Consider the following 24,806-nt stretch of genomic DNA (forward strand, 5'->3'; position numbering starts at 1 on the left):
CAACCTCTCATTCCCCTGATAGGTGGAGAATTGACCAATAGCCGTAGCACCACTTTACTGACGTCAGTAAAGTGTTCAAATCTGGATCAGTCTGTATCATCAGATCCGTTGCAGCCCCTTCTTTAGAGATTTGGATATGGAGGAAAATAGAGAGGGTTGCGTTTTCTGACACTTGGTGAGTTCCCTGGAACACCGGGGACACATATTCATGTATAAAAGATGTACAAAAGTGCATTTTGCATGATAGGTCCCCTTTAAGGAATGAGCTGCCTCAGTCATATGTTGTTGTTCCCAGTTTATGACCGGTCAACTCTCAGTCACAAATGGTTTATCTATCTGTAATGTTCTGTTCCATGGACATATAATTGTCTACATAAACAGACGAAGCGGACTACTTCTCTCATTCCGAGTGTCCATCTTTATTCAACTGGCACGTAACCTGCACACATGCATTACGTCCTCAACGTGAGCTCAGTCATCCAAGATCTTGTATTCTACAAGATGTTACACTATCTATCTGTCAATATATCCATCTATCTATTTCTCTATCTCAGTGCTTCTCAAAGTGTGGTCCGCGGACCATTGGTGGCCCGTGAGCGCCCCCTAGTGGTCCGTGAGTATATTGGTACAATTTCACATTTGAAATAAATACATTTAAGTTTTCCACACTCTCGTGGGAATATCTCCGCAATGGAGCGAGCTTAAGTTTCACTTTCGATTGCATGATATAGCCCAGATAAACACATTCATCACACATGTTGCCACTTGCAAGTACCATTTTCAGGCGATTTGTAAAAAACGATGTGTTTTGGGATATTTGTGGAGTTAGGTGGTCCGCGAGTGCTTTTTTTATTGTTTAAGTGGTCCTTGGTATGAAAAAGTTTGAGAAACACTGCTTTATCTGTAAGGAACCGCAGTAGACAAAACATGTCATGTTTACGCTGCATTTTCTATGAGGTAAATATTACCCGCTGGCGGGTATAGGTATAAATGGCATTTCTTTTGGCGATTTTTTTCAATCTGACTTCATATTGACCATTGTTAACAACAGAGGGTGCTACATAACACACTTTCAGGAAAAGTCACGGACTGGGAGACTTTAATATGTTATTGAAAAAAATTACATACAATCAAAAAACAGCTGCGGGTAAAATGTACCGATTGGCGGTTCTAGTGTTAAGAAAATAGAAACTTCTATATCATGTTAAATAAGAATCTCACTGATGTTGTACAAACCTTTCTGACCGTTGCTGACGGGTGCTGAGGGCACGGTCATCTTTACAGGGGTGACAGTGTTGGCGAGCGGCAGGACGTTACTGTTTGCCGCCTTTGGCCTCTGTCTGGGAGCTATTGATGTTTCCGTCGGGCCCACGGATTCTGTTATCCTGGGACAAAGGAGTCAAAAGTTGATATTTTTTAAAAAAAGCAAGCTTTGCAGTGAGGGTAATCCTGAAGACTATTCTATTCTTAATTTTAAAAAATGGTCTTTTATGTTGTATATCCATCATTGTATATCACAAGTAAAAACCATGAGTTATCAGTACCTGGCTTTCGTCATGCTCCTTCTAGCAGCGACCTCACTCGCAGTTAGAGGCTCTGGAAGCGACGTAGGGATGGGAGAGTTCTAGAAGAAGGGCAGGAAATAAATGTTTAATGCAAATGTATGCAGACGCTATGGCAACACAAACGCTTCAATGTGGTGACTTACAAAGAGATTTGGCACTGGACACTCTTTCCCAGCTAATTTGAAGGCAAAGTAGGACACTTGGTAAATGTCTGGTCTCTTCTCCGGGTCAGTTTCAAGCATATACCCTGGGAAAGACAAAGATATTGTTTTATACAGCATCAGTGAACATGATTAATGTGCTTGATCTGCAACTTCTTGCTTTGGCCACTTGGTGGAGCTGTTGGTCAATTTATTTAAAAGGAAGATCCACTGCAGAATGCATTTAGGGAGGTTGATAACTTGAAAGCAAACAAGGAGTACTTAAAACAGTTAAAACATGTAAATGCATAAAAACGTGTTTATAGCTCAATAGAAATAGTAAATGATTCTCAGTGCGTAATTTCCTACTCCAAAATCATTATAATACACTTTCTGACTTCATTTAAAGTCACAAACTTACTGATTAGACAGTGCAACTTGAACGAGTATTTGGAGTCATCTGGAACGATAAAGGTTCCGTCACAAATGGCAACTTGACTCTCCCCAAATGGAAGTGAGAAGAAACACAGCTTGTACAACAAGCATCCAAGTGCCTGTGGAGAAAACAGAAACCGTCATGAGAAACACAGGAACCCAGAAACTTTAGGGCTGTGGGTCACTGTAAATGTTCATTGGCACTGGGTTACCAAAAGCTGAAGAGATGTTCATGTTGTGTTCTTCAATATCAGTAAATACCCCACTGATAAATGTCCTAAGCTTCTATGTGTCATAAAACGGCAGTTGCTAACAAGCGACTATATCAACTATTAAATGTGATCTCGCCTCCTCTAGCTCAGCGGTGATAATGCGTAGTCACGCGACTGTGATTTAGTTCGTCTATAGCATTAAGTTAGCCTTTTATTTCTGCTAATTGCATTTAAGCTCTGAAGAATCACAAAGTGCACTTAATGTTTGGAGATTATCCTGCTGAACAAAACATATTCGGTATCATAAACGTAAACATAAATGTGTTGGCCACAAAGTTTATTTTCTGCAAAAATCTAATGAAGAAATCCCATTGCTTTTCGTGATGCTAAATCCCGGGGTGGGATACATAAATACACACTGCACCACTCCATGTGTGCACCATTGTAATGCACTATATCAGGGGTTCCCAGCCTTTTTTCCCAAGGGTCCCCCCAAATGACTCCTGTTGCGCGCGCCCCCCCCCCTAGTGTATGGGGACTTTTAAACTTTTAGACTTTTAATTAAAGTTTAAAAGTCTCAAAAATGCTACAACTACTTTCACAAACTGGATGAATGTGAAGTATTTTGTTAAAGGAGGATGAAAGCGTAATTAAGGAGCACTGTTGTAGTGACTTTGATGGTTATTGGACTCAGGATTAATTAATTTGGATTCCCGCTGTATGAAGAAATTAAATGACGGCGCAAGTGGAAACAATTCACAAAGGGATTAAACCGTTTAAAACACATGCTCAAAGTAAACTGGATTTTGCCGATGTGTTTATGTGGATTCAAAAGTCGTAAATAATCTACAAAATGGAGGAGACCGATCTGATCGGAGCAATTGACAAATAATCCAACTGAAACAGGCATGGACAATGACTATGTTTTAAAAATGCGCTTATCCAGAAAAGCCTGGTTTGGACACTTTACTGGCAGAAGAAACATTTCTATTAAAGAAGGAATTATACATTTCTGTCTTTGTATGCCTTTAATAGCTACTAACTTGAATTTGTATTCAAATGAATCAATCAATTATTTTTTATATTTTATTGTAATGTAGAGACGAGGCCTTTTACAATTATATGTATAAAAAAAAAGTCTAAATATGATATTTGGCCTCAAATCATCTGAGGCCTGGCGCCCCCCCTGCGATCTTTGGCGCCCGCACCCCCCAGGTTGGGAACCACTGTACTATATAGCCTATTGCATTTCTTTAACAATTCAAAAGCATTTTTTCTTAAAGAAAACTGAGTTTTAAAGTAACCTGTCCAAATTGAAAATATTGCATAAATGTCACATGGTTATGATTCATAAAAGGGAATATTTGATCAAATAATCACTGATTTAACTGAATTACTGCAGTCATTTTAAGACAAAAATGTAATCCTGGTGACGTTGTTGCCTTTCTCTAGTGAGAGAGCTCTAAAGAACTGCTAAGCAAAGAATCAATGTGTTGTATGTCAATGCTTTAAAATACAGCCCAGAGCCTGCTCCCCTGCCAATATGGCTGTCCAAACAATCCCACATGCTAAAGTACTCTGCTCCCAAATCATACATTCAGCGGGAGCTATATTTGGCTCGGGCACCTTTGCGTTGATGATACATTTGGAGATGAAAGAGAATTTGGAATTAGCCACAGTGTTTGGGGAGTTTTTCCTTTCAGCGCTCTTTCTGAAGATGGATAATATTCGCAGTAATTCAGTCTGATGCTACATTTTTTTATCTGAGGCAGGCGGCGTATCCTCCAACAAGGGCAAAATGCATGGATAAATGCATATACCATTTGTGTGAGACACTATGTATAAAACAGCAGTTTCAAACACGCGGCTAAAGATAGAACAGGAAGTGAGAATGCAGGGGGTAGTCTACACAGGAAGTTGGTGTTTTTGTTTTACGTCCTAGAGTAGTTCCTATAACCACAGCTTTTGTCAATTCATCACATTTTTGACTATTACTGACGATAGGTGGCGGTGAACGACTGGTTTAGGTGGCTCACAGGTCAAACGTATTTAAAGCAACAATTGATACAGAGATGTGCATTTGATGGTGATTACAATTAAGGATGCATCCATGTATCTGCTAAATATCCGTATTGGCAAATAGGCACCATGTTTAAATGCTGTGTGTGTTTTTCAAATTGTTGAAGATGATCCTCATTTGCATATTTTTGGGCACATTTTAGTTTTTATATTTTCATCGTTTTTGAAAGTGCAGCGCGTTTCTCCTGATGTTTCTGGCAGTAGGTCGGCCGCCATACTGATCTGCTGCTCTTTTGTTTTGTATACGTTTTGCGCTAGCTATGACGTTAAAGGGTGTTCATTTTCATTGAGTAGGTAGTTTATATGGCAGCACAAAAAACAGAAACTGAATAGCATCATGCATAATGGCAATAATAGGTTTCATTTATACTGGGAAAAGAGGGAGACCTCCTTCAGTGAAACTGTGTCTAACAGCTTTGCTGGATTCCTTTTGTTTTGAAGATATTGTCTGTTTTGGTGACGCAGGTTCATTTGTGTACTAGTCTGCACTGGTTTGCAGACAGTGGGCTAATATGTAAATATGCTTCTTAATGAAAACATCTGGATAAGGTAAGCCCAGGTAGAGCATGCCCAGGCCGCCTCCTCACCATGACTTCGCTGCATAATGCCCCCCCCCCCATTTACAGTGCATCTAATAAAAGATAAAAAGGGCAAGCCAAGTACAAACATGTTGTATGCATAAAGTGGCGCATCAAAAGCCAGTTCTTTACGCGCTTGCCGTTTTAACTGGGTGCATCAATTTATACCGCTTTGCAAAATGGCTGCTGTCCAAGCTCTTGTCCAAGAGCCTATTTAACACAAGCTAATCAAGGTCCTAAACTGTGCCTCATTATCTCAAACGGAGGGAAAATGGTAGACGACTGGCAGCAGGGGAGAGAGGGATGAGGCGGAGTGTTGCGAGTTATGTTGCTCAATGTTTTATGAGGGAAAAACACTGTTGGAGAGCTGGTGAAGGCAAACAGCCCGAGGCGAGAGGAGCGAGAGGCAGACAGAGAGGAGGAACCTGTCGGGGCAGAGTGACGCACAAGTCACTGCCAGGACAAACCAGTCCTGCAGGAGGCTTAACACGTGTATATACACACACACACACACACACACACACACACACACCTTACCCATATATCAGCCTTAGTGGTGATGGCTTTGCCTGCATACACGTTAATCATCTCTGGCGCCCGGTATGAAAGCGTTGTGTACCTTTGAGAGAAAAACAACAGGAAGCAGTCAGTGATATCTTTTCTAAAGTGTCGTTCTGGGTACATGTTTTTCCTTTATTATACTTTTTTTCCCCCTTATATATGCTTCCCTTGGGTCAGGTTATCAGCAAATTCAGTAATATCTCCTACCACTGTTACGCTGATGATACTCAACTCTATGTCTCTTTTAAACCCGTACATGCTTTTTCCATCTCAGAAATATTGCAAAGCTCAGGTCTGTTGGGTCATTAGCGCAGCTTGAAATGATCATTCATGCTTTTATATCATCCCGGCTGGATTATTGTAACTCCATTTTCACGTGTCTCAGCAAGTCATCTCTCAACCGCCTACAAATGGTCCAGATTGCTGCTGCAGACTGTTAACCAGGTCAAGCAGGATGACTCACATTACACCCATTTTAAAATCCTTTCATTGGCTCCCAACTCGTTTTAGATTGTATGGTTCTGGTTATTACATGTAGAGCCCTGCGTGGAAATGCACCGGAATATATATGTGACCTTCTCCATCCTTACATCGCCAGTAGGTCACTTAGGTCTTCAGACCGGGGCCTACTGGCTGTCCCGCGGTCTCGTCCATAAACGAAAGGTGACCGTGCCTTTCAGCTGGAGCTCCAACACTGGAACTCTCTCCCTATAGTCATCCACTCTGCAGTCTCTGTAGAAGCTTTTAAAAAAACGACTGAAGACCCATCTTTTTACATTGGTTTTTATTTCCATTTGAAATGTGTGTGATGTGTTCGGTTATTATGTTTGTTCCTTTCAGGACTTCATGTGGTCTGCGTTTTGTTTTCATGTTGACCTTAAATGTATGCCTCATGTGGTTATTACTTGTGAAGCACTTGTGAAATCTATTTATGTGAAAGGTGCGATAATAAATAAACGTATATTATTATTAGTATTACTTCTAACAAGCCACATTCTAAAAAGGACACTTTGTTTTCTCTCTTTGTATTATTTATTTAGCTAAATTAACCTGGAAGACTCAAACATAAGTTCATTTTTTCTCCATCTTGATCACCTAAAAAATATAAATGCTGCTTATGTGTCAATGCATCATTAAACTTTGCATTTTGGGGACCAACTTTTAAATCAATATTTTCTGTCTTTCAGTCTCAAACAACTCCTGAGAGAAATATTTTTCTCTGAAAATGGTAAAGGCTCGACTTTCTTTAAGCCCCTGTCACAATGTCCCGAACTTGACACCAGATGGACACACGAATATGGAATTGTGAATTTTTGCACGAAGATGGCCAAGAACTTGGTCAACAGTCAAGCAACAGCCGAAGCAAGTACGATGCCTACAGAAGGTCTTTATATGTAGATTAGAAGATATTACTTATCTCCGTCATGTTGTTTCCATAGCAACAACAACTTCCTGTCAACAGCGTAAACTCGCCTTCAAAATAAAAGCATCTAAATAAAACAGGAAGTTAACCTAAATTACATTTAAGAAATACAACTGCAACGAAAGTAACAAACGCAATGTAATATCCTTTTCAGTTTCACAGAACACAAATTGGGTTGTTTACATAATATGTTTACATGATTTTGTTGTGCAATAAATGCAATCTCGATGTCATCGTACTATAATACGATGGCTACACGACGGCATTGCGAGGGCTTCACGTAGTCGTGTTGCCTTCCTAAGACAATCGGGCAGCTTCTTGTTTCCTTCGTATTGTCTTTGTGAGGCGAAAAATGCCCGATGGCACCGGTGATCACACGAAGTAAAGACGAAGATGACACGATTTGACAAGATGCCCTCACGCTGGCCTTACGAAGGGCAAAATGGACACACAAATTCAACACGAAAATAAACCTTTGCAAGGTCCTTCGGCAATTTTTTGGAATGCCAAAGATTTTTCCACTGCTCACGAAGTTGCTGCCGGAGCCTGAGAAACTCCACCGGCAGTCATACGATGGCTTAAGATGCCCTCACGAATGGCCCTTTATCGTGTGTCCATCTGGTGTCAATTTCAGGACAGTGTGACAGGGGCTTAACCAGCTGGTCTCCAACTATTTCTGGCTGCTGTTTGGTGATGAGCAGGTTGTGTACAGGTATTTTGTGGCTTTAATAGAGCTCTTTTTGTAAAAAAAAAAAAATAGCTGCCAGCTGAGGCAGATTGAGGTGATATTTCTCTGAAGGTTCATCACGGCTCACTTTATTTTCATTATTCAGCTATTGTATTTTTGACTGCCATTTTGGTAACAAGCCTTGTGACCGTGATGTTGTTTGTTTATAGCATCACGTTAGATTTGTATTTCTGCCCATATCATTTACGCTTCAAAAATCATATAGCGGGGATAATAGTGGGATACTATCCTGCTTAACAAAACGTGTTAAATATCATAAACGCGTGCAGGCCACGAAGCTTATATTGTGCAATATGCTGAAATCCAATGAGAAAATCCCATTGTTTTTTCCGATTGAGCCCTTGCGTGCTAACTTCTGGGTTGGTCTACAAAAATTAGGCATCACTGTAAAACAATTTGGTTTTGCTTGCTTTACTTAAATAAAGAGTATTTCTTTAACCACCGCCTAATACACTTTTCATGATGTCACACGTGTGCTTTTGTTTTCTTGCACAGAATAAAAGAACCAGAATGCTGTAGCAAACGTTGCCTAGTTCACCTTCTGGTGTAACAGAGAGCCAAATAAATACCGCTTCTCTTTTCAGCGTCATTCTGATAATAATAAACAGCTGATTGTGTTTGGAATAAGCCCAGGTGGGTCACACTAGTTCAGAGGACTGATGGATTCTGTGTGAACAGTGTCATGGTGAGAGAGAGTTTACACGCGGTCATGTGCTGCTGATAAGCAACACTCACTGAACTTTATAGCAGCTATAAATGTGGGAAAGTTAGCAGGCAGAATGGACTGCAGTGATTTAACGCATATCACACACTTCAACTGCAAAGCTAACGTGTAGGGGTTGAGACCTGCATTTACCGCCATACAATACCCAATCATCTGCAACGGGTCCACCACACAGTCATTGTTTGCAGCGGCCCATTTACGTTTGGTTTACTTGCAGAAAGAGTATATGCGAGTTTATGGGGAACACAGTTATTCTGATCTGCTCCCAGTGGGCTCTGCAAGCACTCATTTGCCTTGTGGACACAAACACACAGACCTTGGAGTGCGGCAGGTTGAGTGCCACGCTGTATTTGAAAACATTCTGGCAACAAGCCAGGTTTCAGTAAAGTGCGCAGGTAGAATTGTTGGCCTCCGATGAACAACATCACGAGACTACCTTGTTAAGATCAAGGTAGCAGAACCCTCAAACAAATCAACCAGTTGCTGGTATGCTGCCTCATTCAAACTCTTGATGCCTTTTTCTTTGACTGGATGGCACCATAACTCTGTTAAACCAGCAGAAATATTATAAGATATGTCCGTCCCACAATTCATGCTGTACTATGCAACAGTAACACCCTGGAGGGAACTTTGGGATTCTAGCATTTGCAGACCATTAACAAGTTCAAAAACCTATATTACACAGTACAGGAAGATGTTCACATGAAAGAATTGCAGGTTAACTTCTTACATTTTTAAAAACAGTCCTGTGTTGCTAAAGGCCCATTATACTGTATGCTGGTGTTTTAAAAGCTATTTTGTTTTGACATTCATTTACACACCACCTCACTTGCAGGACATGTAATTCACTGACGAGAAATAAAACCTACTTCTTAATCTCGTCCTCAACGGCGGTCACTCCTTCTTTATGCGGCAGCAAAATCTTGTGGGTGGAACTGCCGAAGTCACACAGCACGTAATTTCCCTGGTCGTTCAGCAGGATGTTTTCGACCTAGTGAGAGGAACAGACAGACGTTGAGGACTACAATATAAAGAAAAAAAAACATGAAAAGTCAGTCAGTGTTTATGTGTAGTGATAGATGCGTGTAACTTGGTCTCAAATGGCTCGTTTGAACACAGTGTCTTAACCAATAACGGAGCTGCTTTCCAAGCTCAGAGAGTAAATGTTTCTTCTGTCCCAAGTGACTATTCTTCTTATGTTGTTCTGCTCCTTTTTTAATTGATCTATGGTATAAGTGGTAAATGTGTATTGTAAATCTAAAGAAAAAAGTAAATGTAGAAATGTAATCGGTTACAACAAAAGAGGACATTTCAGTATTTAATGTTATTCATTATTATTCAAAGTTATTAGAGTAGAACTGGTCTGAAATGTCTCAAAATCATTTAGACTGCGACTCTGACATCATTTGTGGCAGGCAGGTGAACCAACAACCAAGGTAAGAGGTAATCCCCAGCTCCATTATACTGAGAAGGAAATCAATTGTAAAAACATGCATATCGCACTCAACTGATTTAATACATAATGTGATGAAGTACTGAGGCAAAACCTCATTACTGTAACTCTGCCTCGTTATAGTCTGGTGATGGCTGCTCTGTGGCCTGGTAGACAGAAGGACATTTTCAATAACAGATTCTGAAAGCAGATTTTTTTCAGTTGCGTTTCTTTTTGGCCTCAGCCATTAGTTAAATACGGACCGGATATTCCTAGCCTGAGCATCAACATAATTACAAAAGAAAATGTTATGACGAATGACTCAGTAAATCCTAAAACAAAACAAAGGCTGGTTGAGGAAACAATGGACAGTTGCAAAGAATGAAGAAAATGAATGAAAATGAAACTAGGCAGGATCTGTGGCACAGAAAAAGAGAAGAGACTAAAAAAAAGAGTATCGAGAAACCTATTTCAAACTATCCAAGGGAAAACTGAGCAATTGAAAGCAACAGTGTCTCCGTGCTGTTGACAGCTCAGGGTTAAGGGCCTTTTTCTGCACTCTCACTTCCCCTGGCGATGCATGACAGGGCCTCCGTGGTCTTTTGTGTCCCTCAGTGTTACGTAAGCCATGTAGGCTGAACAGGCAGATACAGACAGCGAACAGAGGACAGGCCTGTGAAGCTGAAGGGACCCCACTGTTTAGAGGCTTGTCCAACTGGACAGAGTACAGCGGCCCGCTGACGGGGCACTGAGGAGAATTCAACTAGGGTGGGAACCTACCCTATTCCTCCAAGCATCAGCAACATTAGGGTACATTTGGCTTGATTTGAAAATCTACTCTACAAATCAAGTTAGCTGAAAGTTAGTGAGGAATTTCAAGATGTACCAGCTATTGTGGCCTGTACAAAGAGCCAGTTTGGTGAAGGAGAAAGAGGAAAAGGAGTGGGATGAGCTACAGACACGGGGAAGTACGACACGGGGAAGTAAGGGGGCAAGCTGGCAAAGGAAGCGAGGGACAGAAGAGGAAGCTGAGGGGGTAGAGTGAAGTGAAACCTATCGACTGCTGATCGAGCAGATTTACAACATTTCAGTTTATAAACAGTATCTGACATTACACTTAATAAATAAGGTGTAAGGTTCCTTCTTGATTGTGTTGACATTTTGAAAATGAATTGCTTAATTGGTTGCAGAGTGTAACACTAAGTGTCTTAATAAGTTTAGAGTATTGAGACAACTTTTTTTATATTTACTCATTTAGTAAGAAATCCAGGGGAACTTCCACATAAAAGTCATGGGTTTTGGGGGTGGGAGAGAAAAATGTACAAAAACCTTTAAAACGCACTACAAGAAAGGCAAAAAACCTTAAAAGCATAATAGGGCATCTTTAAGGAGGTTTTTGTTAAGGACGTTTTTAAGTGACACATTTCGCTTTTAGTCCTCCCCGAACATTTTTGTCCACCGATTCTGATCCTCCAACCAGGAATATTGTGTTTTGGCCTATTCAAGACGGGGGGGATTAACGCTCTCCTCACCTTCAGGTCTCTGTGGATGACGGGCGTCTTGCATTGGTGGAGGCGGGCCACGGCCTCACAGGTGTCGCAGAAGATGTGGAGGACCTCGGCCTCGGTGAAGCCCACATTCAGCCGCTGGTTCATCTGCTTCACCACCTGGCCCGCTGCAGCAGAGGGGTGGAGGGACAGCTTTAGCTAGGGTCACCAGTTCAGGCTTGGAAACCAAATACCACCCAGCATGATCGATGTTTTTACAAAAACACAATTTTCCAACTGGCACGGTTGCATTTGTCCCCTGTATGCTTCCATTCACACTCAAGATGACCCGATTGAAACTTACATTTACAAGATGGTGATGGGAAATTGAAATGAATAAAGACATAGCACAGGATATGTGGGAATAAACATGTACAGAAGCACATCTAGTTATCATCTCCAGTACATGGAGGGAATTTAAAAAGGATCACAAAACGAAAATGGGCTTGACAAACTCAAATGAATGCTGGTAAAATCGCAGTTAAGTGGTAACATTTGTTAAAAAAAATAAAAACGTTGTTGATGTCTTCAAACAAATATATTTATTAAAGAGATGGAGTTCTGCCATTCTTTCTTCTTCTATTAATTGGTTCTCCTTCTTTCATATTTTGTGGAAAAAATCGTTTGTTTACATAAGGATGTAACCAGAATGTTAGCCCGGCACGCTGTGAGGGGCGGGGCTTACACACAGCCAAGTCAGGAAACTCTGCGTGCAACAGTGTAGCAGCCAAATTAATAATATAGAGACAAGCAGGAGACAACGTGTGACTTACTCGAGGGGAATTTGAAGTTAAATGGAATTGGTTGCCAAACCTAATTCCACATCTCCGGTGTGGGAATATTTTGGATTTAAGCCAAATCAACGAGGCGAACCTACGGACTTGAGTGAGCCGGGCGGTGTGTCGCATTTGTTTTAAAAAGGTAGCAACAAAAGCTGGCAATACGACCAACCTTAAACTGCATCTGAAACACAACCACCAGAGCTCTGTTTTCCAGCCCGAGTCTGTTTAATTGATTGTTTTGGTTGTGTGTGATTTAATTAATTTTTTATAATTTAATTTGTTTTATTTATTATATATAATTTATATATTTGAATATTATTTCACATTTCATTTGCAATGTTGGATGTTCAATAAAAAGTTCTGTTTGACAGGATGTACTTGAATTATTATTATATATTATCATTATTATGTCAGTGGTCTAAAATGGTCTTACAACGGTGACGACAATATTATCGTTTATTGCAATAATTTCCGGGAAAATGTATCGTCCAACAAAATGAATTATCGTGACCGGCCTACAGGTGATTACATCATGGTTTAAGAAACCGAGGGGCTGTACCTTTACAGTATTCCATGAGGATCAGGAGCTCCCAGACGCTGTCCGACACCGCGTTGATGGTGGAGTCCAGGTAGCCCACAATGTTCTTGTGACCCGACAGCTCCTTCTACATAAGAGATGAAAGAAAATGGAACTGATTAGGACGGAAAGACACATGAGTAATAATGAAAAAGATGAAGCTCTTTAGGTCAAGAATGTCATTGTTAAGGACATAGCTTCAACTGCACAAGTCTAAAAAAAACACAGGGTAATTATGTAGATGACTACAAAGGGAATATGTGGATTGACTACACACACTTTTGCTTCTTTCAAAAGCAAGTGTAACCATGTAACAGACCCTGGATATGTTTGAGTTATCTTAACTAACCCTAACAAACGAGATCTCGCCAAGCGGTCATACGACGCTGGTTATCAACTCGGTAAATCAAGCCAGGGTTTCTCTCTCCAGCTGAGAAGCGTTCACGTGAAAGGGGCGGGGTTAGCTACATTTGACCAATCACAAACAGGGACAAGTGTACTGACAGTGCAGCGTCATACTTCATTAATGACAAGTAAACTAATATTAGACAAATATGAACTTTAAACATCCATGACTTAAACATATAATCCAGGATACAAGCCACATAGTTGCACCTGCAAGGTGAATACAGAACAGCTGGTTACAAAATAAACTACAGAGTGTTTGAAAGCGTACAACAGTTTTATGATATCACTGCCCCATCTAAGACACGAGGGGATCTGACTTTAATTACATTTGAGTTGAGTGTTTCGTCAACTTAATGTGTTGCTTAAAATAATACGTCTGCATACAGTATATGTGACGATGTAACTAAGTGTTGCACGGCCAGATACGGCTCAGCTGACTCGGATAAGGAAATATTGTGATATTATATGATCGATGATGTGCTCGATGATGTGATATCAGTGTGATATGAATGATAAGTGCGACACGTCGGCGTCTTCTCTGCATACGGCAGTTTAAACTGTATTTCCTTTATCCTGTAATATGACTCGATAGATTTAAACTCCGCACACTGAGCTCTGATTGGTCAGCAGGCGGTGCTTTCACTGAGTTGATCTCTTTTCTATAGAAGCCGGAGGTGGGCAGCGTCAGGTAAAAAAAAGTTATTTAGCCTTCCCACACCTGAGCCTCACGCGCTGCCTATGCTTGTATCTACATACTGGTTGTGCTATGTATGAGCAGTAGGAATGGAAGTCGTTGTCATTTGAACGATACTACTACTCTAACCGATACTGCTTATCGATCCGGTACTTTAGCGGTATTTCTATCGGTCCTTTGTTATTTATTTTATTTTTAAAAAGGGAAAAGCAAAAACATTGGGAACAGAATGAATATTCCCTTTTTTTATGTAAAAATAAATAAATTAACGATTATTTAGTACCCGTCCCTAATGAGCCATGTCAAGTAGGGATGCTCCGATCGATCGGCCGATACTCGCTCTCTACCGATCGATCGGTGCTCTCTAAACATGCCGATCGCGAGAGCCGATCACATGACACTTTTCTCTGTGTGCGGCAAAACAAGCTCGCCAATATGGCTTCACCGGTCTGGCAGTATTTTAAGGTGTCCGAAAAAGACAGTAAAATAGCGGTATGCAACGTGTGTGAAGCAGAAATCCTGCAGCTCCGCCCGCTGTGACGGACCGGTGAGCGGAGCAACACACAAGAGTTACGGCCCCTACACACGGCGGCGTGCGTTGCCGCTTCAACGCTTCTGCCCATTCACTTTGAATGGGGTGACGTCACGATTCGCCGAACTGCATTGTGGGAGCAAAGCGTAGCTTCTCTCGAGGTGCTCGCTGCAAAAGTAGAGCAATGTTCTACTTTTGCCGCCTCGACGGAGGCGTCAGCCAATCAAATCCCTCGTATGTAAATCTGACAGTACAAGCAATAGCCAATCAAACCGGGTGTATGTTGGGAGAGCCAGACCGCAGTTATTTCCCATATGTCAACAAAAGGAGGAGAAAATGATCGTGGCGGTAGGGAACATACAGGGATACAAACCGGAGGAGTCAGGCATGGGGGGAGGTGGCAGAGACAGTGGGGGAAACTGGTAGGTTTTCGCTTGTTTGGGGAGTTTATATCCAGTGTACTTCGTTTGAATGGACAGCTAGCAAGCATAGACAGTATATTCAGCCAGCATGGATGTAGCATGAATGCTTTGCTTTGTATGTCCGGGGCGGGACATTCATGTGGTTGGTTGTTGGTCGGGCTGCTCGCGTTGACTCCCCAAGCTCAAGACACGCCCACCGCCAAGCGGCAACGCATGCCGCCGTGTCTAGGGGCCGTTGGACCTAACACACTTAGCTATGTTATCTACCTCTGGAACAAGCTAAACTAGTTATTAATATATTTATTCTTCACCGTCGGGTCACTCATTACTGGATCAGTGAGCTGCATGAGATACTGACAGGCTGTCAGAAGAGAGAGAGAGGGGGAGAGAGGAAAAGAGAGCGCTTCCGCTCATTTCTCCCGTGTTATTATCCAACGTGAATGTAAACTTGAATAATGTACATCATTTGAATGTAATAATTAAGTTGATTGTTGTTTGTGGAAGCTCCAGTGAATGAGCGCCATTAACTGAGTTTTAAACATCACTTTAAATGGAAAATTTAAAGTGATGTTTAAATCTTCCATTTAGGCCCCGCCCACTCGACCGGATCGGCGATCGGTATCGGCCGATACTGATTCCGGCCCCAAAATTGCCGATCGGAGCATCCCTAGTGTCAAGCTATGAAAACCACATTCAAATGTGCAACTGACCATAGGAAAGACTGCTTGTGATCTCTTTCTCCGATAAAGTAAAAACATTTAATCAATTTAAGTCTTATTGTCTGTAGTCAAGCTACTGCATGTGGCAACTGGAATGCTTGCTCTACTCCTTCATGTTCTTACGCCATGCTGCGCTCCACTAATCTTTCTAAACTCGATTCATTTGCTGGATTAAACCATGACAGTGTTTGTGTTTGTGGTTGTTGGTTGTTAAGAGCAGAGATTTGCAGTGTGTTGTGGAAACCGCCACACCTAAGGCGACGTCCCAACAGGCAAGAACTGTGTCAATGAGTAAGGTCAGCTGTGTGGGTTAGTATTATACAGCTGGTGAGGCAAGTGAACAGACACAAAGCCAGCCAAACAGCTCAGAGTGAGCTGTTCACTGACACACAGGGGTCAAACGTTCAGGAAGAGACGTATTCCGTTGTCCAAGTCGTGCATGTCTGCTCGGTTAAAGAAGACATTCAAAATATCTTTGTTTTGAATGACCTAAAACACAACTAGAATTGTTTGCTGTACTGATGCAAGTGCAAGCTCTGTGTAATACAAAAGTATTTGTCAATGTACTTGTACAAGGTAGTATTACAAGCACACAGCCAAAGGGCTTTAGCTCTCGTCAGACTGGAAATGAAACCGGATGGTTTAAGAAGGTGGAATGAAGCAATTTATATGCACCTGGCTTTATGGGAGCATGCGTCTTTATGAGGGAGTTCTACTTTAAACAGGAATTAAGGTCCTTACATTAAATATGTGAAACCGACAATGCCCTCGTGAAACGTTCACATAATGAGCAAAGTGTCTTTCGGTGCAAATTAAACTCTTTTTGCACTGAAGTTGGGAGAAATCTTTGTTTTCCAGCCACGGAAGGATTAAAGGGACCCCATTATGTATTTTTGGGTTTCCCCTTTCCTGCTGTTTGTAATATATAGGTGTTTGTGAATGTAAATAGTCTGCAAAGGCTAAATTCCCTCCAGAGGGAGTTTCTCTCCCACACTCCCCCTGCCTGAAACACATCATTTGTAGTCCTTTGTTTTCTTCCGTAACATAGTGACATCACTAGGTAACACTCACGCTTCTATTTGCTTGCGCTACAACACATTGTAGGTGACAGGCTACAGTGCGGGACAGTGATTGCTTGACCAATCACAACAGAGCCATCTAACTAAGCGCCTCGGACAGTCCTTTGTGCCTGTAGCCATCAGGCTGCACAACCAAGGGTTAACCCTGTGACCCTGCACTGAACATTAATCATATTTGAACTGTATGTACATACAACTTATACCTGCATCATAAAAGTATATACATTTAACATATTTGTATATGTACATTCACCAGATCATAGTTTAACTCCAGTTTAACTTGAATTATTTGTTATTTCAATTAATACTGTTAATACATGTTTATTCTTATTTGATTTCTTACTTTTTATTTGACTTTTATTCGTTGAATTCCCGTGTATATTCCATGTGTAAAATCTTTGCTTCTTCTTCTTATGTTGCTGCCTTGACACGTGAATTTCCTATGGGGATTATTAAAGGTCCATCTAATCTTTTCTAACCAATCAGAGCAGACTTGGCTCTGGTTTCAGACAGAGGGTGAAAAGAGGTGCTGGAGCACAGGCAGTATGAGAAAAATAAAGATCTATTCGAACACTAAAGCAGGGAAACATGTGACAGTAATGATACAATTATGAAATCTGGAAATTAGCATAACAAGGCCCCTTTAAAAGGATATGCAGCTAAAACCAAGAATTAGTTTGACACTGCGAAATAACAGATAAATACAACTGTGTGGAAATCATTCAAATTATGAGCTTATTATATCATGTTCAACTCCAGTAAAGCTTTCAGATCAGACATAACCACACCACAGTGACACAGTTACACTTTTTATAGGGTTCATTTTAAATGTCCTCTACCATGATTAAAAGTTGTGCAATGAACATTTATAAAAAAATGTATCTCTTGCAATAAAGACAGGCAGATAACATCTTCTTTAACTTCTACAACCAAACAACGCAATGCTGCTCTCACCATGATAGTGATCTCTCTCTTGTACACATTTAGGTCCGGGACGTTGTTGACGTACATCCTTTTGAGTGCACAGCGGACACCACTGTGCGTGCGAGCCAGAAACACCACCGAAAAGCCTCCTGGGAAAACACAAGATGATGAGTTAGCATTACATTACCGTACACAAATACTTTTCACACGTGAAATGTGCTTTATTATAGTGTGGTGGCTTTCAGGAATACTACGTGGGGAAAAAGTTCTTATTGACCATGAAGAATATGTTAGGCATTGCTCACACATGACTCGATTCTCCACTTATGAAAAACAAGACCTATACAATCGCCAAGAGGTGTTAAGGTTACACATACAGTGCCCCAAAACACGTCATTTCTCACACCGATATTCCAATTTCTTGTGGCTGTGGAACATTCAGGAATACAATACATGGTAGTCCTGAAGAAAGATTAAAATCATACTAACCCAAGAATTACATTTAACTAGGTGGGTGTATTTCTGGTAGGAAGTGGAGTATCTATTGTTGACAGGGACAGGGTGTTTAGCTGCGATGCCAGTAACTGTTGTCACTGTTCCGTGTGTCTTTCTGGGGGAATGGACTCTAGCACTGCGAGGGGACAGTCCCTGGTCTCATTAGGAGGGATCACCGAGTCACTGAGTGGTAGGCATCAAAGTCCACCGTTTGAGGAGGAGGGAGAAAGGATCCACAATGGTGTGCTTGTTGCCTAACAAGTGACCTTAGGTCAGCTGAAAAACAGAAATGATTTAGGAATTGGGATCAAGTGGAGGGAAGCTCAAGTGACCAGTGGACACAAAGGCCCTCATTGAAGAGTGCATCATAGGGCTGCACCATATTGGAAAAAAGTGACATCTCAATATCGAGATATGAAGAAATATGAGTTATTACCCTTAATTTTGGATGCAAAATGTAATTTATTAAAATGCATCTATGTGGTGCACTTTGGGAGCTAACTTATGAGTCTGGATGAACAATAGTGTGCTCGAGTTGCCAATTCAATCATAATTGGTTGTCCATTATCAATATGAATGGTTCCGATACAGCAAATTAAGTCACACCCGCAAAGCATGTTAAACATGACGCGTTTCGAGATGGATCCTTGGGTTGGGTGGGTTGCTGCAGGCCCCACTGAGAATAGCCCACCGTGGTTGACAGGAGACCCCTCCCTCTCCCATATGGAGATAGTAGAGAGGATTAAGTCTACGCCCACGGGAAGAGTCAAGGTCCAGGCAAGGTTTGCACATGGATGAAATGTAACAAAACGGAAGTATTTTAAACTGTTGTGGGTCCTACTGGACTGCAAAATAACTCATGGGAAACATTGGATTAGTCATGTTTTAGGATTAGTTTGTATTGGAACAAATAATCCATGCAGGTTTAATCCCTTGGATGTATAAAGAGAACTGGATACAGTGTTGGGGGCCGTTCATTTCTAGTTGCTCAGGTGGTGCGTAATCATACAGCCAAAATGGCCTGACTCTCGAGAGCAAAAGTACTTAAATGGGCCCAAAGAGCGTGCTCACTAGCCTTTTGCTTAAGCCCCGCCTCTAGTTCGATTCATCACAGCCAATATTGGCCCAGTCAAATGAATGGTGAGGGAAACTATTTCAGGGTTTGGCTTTTAGCGCATTTTACAACTGTTAGACCCTTATGATTTGATGAAGGGCTATAAAGTGTTCGTGCTGGGTAGTTTATTTCGTTCAAAACTAATTATTCTCTGAATTACAAACGTTTCTTTTACAGTGCAGGTCAACAGGGAAAAATACTGTTTCGGGCCAATGAGATTTGATGAACTTTGATAAGTTTAAATGAGAAACTACTATGAACTACTTCCAAAGAACCAGTACAGGGACAGGTCAAATCCGGTCTGTGTCCGATTTGGCCTGGTTTAAAAAATGTCTAAGGATTGCGATGCAATTGATCCAATGATGAGCATTTCTACTGCTGACCGGCATTCGGTCAAGGTTAGATACATATTGGAAAAAAAAATAAACAATACAAAAAAGTACAAGATGCTGAGGAGACAACACACATTTTATAAAACATCATGCTGATGCTGCTGAAATGGGTAAGATACACAGAAGGATATCAAATACCCATAGCAAAGGAAACAGAATACCCAAACAGAAATGTGTCAGGATTAGATTCAAATATATAAACTTGAAATATTTACATAATGTAAAAGATTGAGAATATGATTACATTCGCATTTCATATGAACTGAGCGACACTGCAGTTGTATTCATAGACCTACTGACATCTGGAAAACTGAAATTCAGACACTGAAGCGGAAATTCTGCCAAGACAAAGTACAAGAGCCAAAGCCGTTTACGCCTGCTGCTTGCTGATTATCGATTTGCCTCGGTCTGCACTGCGTGCTAAGGTTAGCTTGATGGTGAGTGCAAACTGCTGGGCCTGCCTTAAATTGATTTCCTATAACAAGACAGTTGAGTTCAGAGTGATCCAGAAGCTTTGTCATATGACAGTCTTGTGAAAGAGCTACTTTTAAAACAGCAGGATGCACACAGTTTTATAAGACTTTCTTCAAGCTGTAACTCAATCATATTTGATGCGAGGGAGTGTATGATCCTGCTGCATAAAGAAAAAGCAAGTTGCGAGTCACCTTTTTCAAATATCAAGCTTCAAGTATTGCTTAGCGTAATTTAGGCTGCGGATGTACTGAGTAGCGAATTTAAGGATTGACAGAGGCAAAACGATGCGGGGGCCAGGTGACAGATTTAACAAGGTGAAACCCGTTTGCTCGTGCAAAAGGCTGGAGGAAAAAAAAGTATTTGAGATGAGTCATGGAGAAGATAAACTTATTTTTAATAAATCTATTAATCCATACTGACCCCTCACATTTATTTTTCTCGGTGTGCAGGAGAATAAATTCAATGATTTAATACATGGGGTACAAACACCATTAATTGCATCCCTTGGACAAGAATAGTATGTTGTTTCAGTAAGTCGCTGCTGTCTCTCAGTCTGGTTAAGACAGGTTAGCAATGCACTAATGTCCCGTCAGTGTGGATTGGCTGACAGAAAACGCATGCACTGCTCACTTATCGTCGTGAGGATTCCCAGTTAAACAGAAAACATGCATGCACTAAACGGTTGACATTCCCTCCTGTGATGTTCCGTCTTGGGTACATCTCAAGAAACTAACCATGTATTGATCCTGGCAGCTGGAGCTGTGTCTCTGGAGGACATGTGGCTTTTGGACAATTAAGAGAAGACCGAGGCCAACCCAGGCCACCCGCTTCATGTCTGCCTGCTGGCCTGCACTGCCATCGACTGAGACCATATTCTCTGGGATCAGATTCTCACTAAATCACCACCCTTGGGGATTTGTGTTGCCTCCCATGACTATGCCAGACACGGAAGTGGTGCACTATTCAGTGTAGTATTCCCCCGAGTGGCTCTGGAATGGATGGAGCGATTTATTTTAGAAGAGCTTTGTACCTAGCATACCAACTCCCTGGACGTCGAATAAGGATCCGCTAAAGAAAACAAGAAGGTTCCTTACTGTACAGGAGACTGTCATCAACCCATTGGAAAAACAAAAGCTGTTAGTAATAGTAACTAACCGGAAGCAGGGATACTGAGGTAACCCCAGAACTAGAGATGTCCCGATCCGATCACGTGATCGGGGATCGGAGCCGATCACGTGATTTTCAAAAGATCGGGGATCGGGAGAAAAAAATCGGGGATCTGGATTTTTTTTTTTTTTTTATAAAATTTTTTTTTTTTTATTTAATGTTACAAAACAAAAATTACCATGTTCACGTCTTAAAGTCATCCTGAGGACTTAGTTTTGGTTTAAAATTACACAACATCATGTATGTGTTGCTTTATTTGGGCTTGTTTTCAGACCTGGTTGCTTATTTCTCTGAAATCTGGCAACAGAGTGGGCGCAGTGTCTAATAGTAGCAGTAAGCTAACGAGAGGCTACGTTCAGCTGGTGACTCGGGAGTCGGGACAGAGAAAATGTCAGGAGTTTGGAAGTATTATAAAATTGAAAGCGAAGGCAGTGTAACAGCCAGATGCAATGTTTGCAAGGCGGAGGTTCCGCGTGGTGGAAAGAACAGAGCTACGTTCAACACGACCAATCTAATACGCTACCTGAGAAACAAACACCAACAACAACACGGCGAGTACACAGCGGCCACTCAGGTAACGGCACTGAAACAACCAACACTTTCAGAGACTTTTAAAAGGAAAGAGAAACTGCCCCAGAACAGTGAAAAGGCCAAACAAATAACTAGATGGCTGAATTCATCGCATTGGATGACCAGCCGTTATCTGTTACCTTTTTTTTTTCTTAATGCATTGCATAAAGATCGGATCGGCAAAAATCGGTATCGGCAAATTGTCAAAATCAAATGATCGGAATCGGATCGGGAGCAAAAAAAGGTGATCGGGACATCCCTACCCAGAACCGCTTCTCTAATGGCGACAGAAATAACAAGCCCAACATCAATGACATAAACAAACAAATTAAAATCAGGAACTGATCTCAAAGATCAGAAACCTTTCTCCAGTGCCATTGGAACTCAACCCCAATAGTCACGGGGCTGTTTCTTACTAAGCTGTCAATCTATCAAATGTTCACCATATTTCGTGAATCATCTGCCTTTTAAATCGATCTTCAAATAGCCAACCCACAATGATTTAAAAAAAGTACACATTAGTTTTGTTTTAAGATGTCTTTTACCGGTTAAATGACATGCCAAACTTTAAACTGAATCCCAAACATTACAGAATACTAATCACAATAACATATTTTGCCAAGAAATGTATACTTTTATTCTGGAAGAATGAACGTCCCCCAACTTTTAAACTTTTCATTGATCAGAGGACACATGTTTTACCTCTGGAGAAAATGACATTGGAAAACTATAATCGTGGACATGTTTTTCAAGCTCTGTGGTTGCCATTGTTTTCTCACTTGGAAAATATATCTGAGATATGACCAGTGATGGAATGGTGCATTATGTGGCTATTAGTCCTGACGGCCTAGTACTAGTAGTATACTAGTTGTGGTGTTGTCATTGTCTACATTGTCGCTGTATTGTATAATTATTTGTTTAACTTTGATGTTTTTATTTTTTATTTATTTTCCTTTCTATGTTTCTTTTCATGGCTCCGTTTAAGTTATCGTGATAAGCATGTTTTGGTTGTGCCTGTGTGGGCATGTGCGGGTGGAGGGAGGGAGTGCGGAGTGTAGCGACTGTACTGTGATATTACAATGTAAATGGCATTGATTATTGTACACTATAATGAAATAAAAGATATCTTTGCAAATTAAAAAAAAGTATTAGCTCAAAGTTCAAGTTACACATAATGATAATAGAGCCCAGCAATGTTCAGAGGTGTACCTGAACCCTTTCAGAGTATTGGAACACTGCTGATGGGCATGTCCATCTCATGGTGCTCGGGCCCATTAGTCACATCTCAGTTATTGAGAGGAGATGGAAGCACTTCACCCTGAGGACATGGTCAGTGGCAGTTGGAATGAAAACCCTGAATCAATCCGGCCAAGAAGAAAGAAAGGAGGGGGTGCTGACATTACAGCCTGGTACTGAACGAGTGCTGTAATTACTAGAGAGCTTTGCCCGGCCCTGCATCAAGCGCTAGGGACCCTGACATCACTGCAAAGCCTGACTAACTAGGACAGTCACCGGCAGCCCACATGACAGCCTGTAGAAGAGGCTTGAAAGAGGATCTCAACAGCCTTTGCGAAACAGATCATCGGCATGCCTTGTGATACAGGCGTAGAAAAAGAGATCTTCAAAAGTGGCCAAGGAGTGTCTCAACAAGAGGGGACTATACGCATGCAGCGAACAGAGATGATCGTTTATAGTTTCTGCTCAGGCACAAGGCGCAGATGTTCTTCCTCTGAAGCATGATGTCATCTGTGATAACAGACCACTCTGACCAACAGTCTGTGTTCACAGCCCTCTTCCTCTGCCTTTTGCAATAGTTTCAACCCACAGCTTTATACTTAAGTAAGTGTGACGTCTTAGCTTGTTGAAAAGGCTACAAACTAAGTATGTAGTTCAATTGATAGTGCTTCCTTCAGCTGCAGAGCTGCTTTTAAGAGAGGAGAATGCCATTTATTTTGGAGTAGGCTTAGGTATTTCCTCCAGGAGGCCCCTATCCCCCAACATGAACCCATACTTCCCACAACAAGTTTCCACAGCTGTAAAGCGTGAGCATAAGAGCAACTCACTTTAAACAACCTTAAGTAGCATCTGGTTCTAAACTACAAAGTGTGTGATGGATGACGCACTTTCATTGTGCTTGCAATAAAGTGTTTAAGTGGCTATTTGAACACTTGCATGTGTTTGTCACTTGAAATAATAAAAAAGTATTAAAAAGTTAGAGTTTTACTTTAAGGAGCTCTTTTCTCCTTTAACGTGAAAATGTCCCTTTTTGACTTGTTCGTCAATTGCTCCTTAGGTGAGTGCTATTTCAAAAGAATTAGACTTGGAAAAGGATTCCCTTAATAGACTCAGTGAAAAGTATACATTGCTTAATTGTCATGTTGACTAGAGGAGGTGCCCGTTTTACACACTAAACAATACAACATGGTACGGTCAGATATCCATGCTGTGCCAGCTGCTCTTGCTAATAACCAATCATGACTTGTTATCCCCAGCTAACGAGCAAGTCCTTTGAGATTTGACATTACACAGACTAAGGCAAGAGAGACGTTTGTTCTCTGGCTGGTTCATGTAGTGATCAAACATGATATTTGGTATCTGTGGAAATTGAGTTTCAACAAGCTTGCAGAGACAAGAAGAGGAAGGCACCCTGGAACTAATAAACTCAAACATAAGAGCAAAACATGTATGTTTCTTACCTCAAATCCATGACAGACATTCTGAACTGAGATGTGTTATCTTCTTTTGACACTGACAGACATCAAGCCTGTGTTACTCATTTTAGGTGAATGATGACCCGTTAAAAACATTGCTTAAGATGTTTCTCTTGAGTACTCAAAGGTTACACTGTAGCAATGTTTACAAAGCATCAATACCATAGGTGTTCATCCTGAAAATAGACATGCACTTGCTTTTAGCAAGCAGCTGAGAAATTCTGCACTCTGAAGTTTTTCCTGACAGAACATCACACCACCATGTCGTCTCTTCTGAACCTTTCAAGGTCAAAATCCTGATT

At 41.2% G+C, this 24,806-nt stretch overlaps 1 protein-coding gene across 2 annotated transcripts in view; it reads right to left on the bottom strand.

Moving 5' to 3' along the window:
* The window catches only part of bmp2k (BMP2 inducible kinase), a 60,100-nt gene that overhangs the window by 19,942 nt on the left and 15,352 nt on the right, over nucleotides 1-24,806 (bottom strand). For both annotated transcript variants that reach the window (XM_034091975.2, XM_034091973.2), the window contains exons 2-10: nucleotides 17,612-17,730; nucleotides 12,786-12,891; nucleotides 11,430-11,572; nucleotides 9,335-9,456; nucleotides 5,547-5,628; nucleotides 2,127-2,259; nucleotides 1,709-1,812; nucleotides 1,545-1,624; nucleotides 1,237-1,385 (exon numbers count right to left, since the gene is read on the bottom strand). In XM_034091975.2, the coding sequence (XP_033947866.1) occupies nucleotides 1,237-1,385; nucleotides 1,545-1,624; nucleotides 1,709-1,812; nucleotides 2,127-2,259; nucleotides 5,547-5,628; nucleotides 9,335-9,456; nucleotides 11,430-11,572; nucleotides 12,786-12,891; nucleotides 17,612-17,730 (1,038 nt within the window). The remainder of the gene's footprint in view (nucleotides 1-1,236; nucleotides 1,386-1,544; nucleotides 1,625-1,708; nucleotides 1,813-2,126; nucleotides 2,260-5,546; nucleotides 5,629-9,334; nucleotides 9,457-11,429; nucleotides 11,573-12,785; nucleotides 12,892-17,611; nucleotides 17,731-24,806) is intronic.

The sequence above is a fragment of the Pseudochaenichthys georgianus genome, chromosome 9 (assembly GCF_902827115.2).
Source record: "Pseudochaenichthys georgianus chromosome 9, fPseGeo1.2, whole genome shotgun sequence".
Lineage (NCBI taxonomy): Eukaryota > Metazoa > Chordata > Actinopteri > Perciformes > Channichthyidae > Pseudochaenichthys > Pseudochaenichthys georgianus.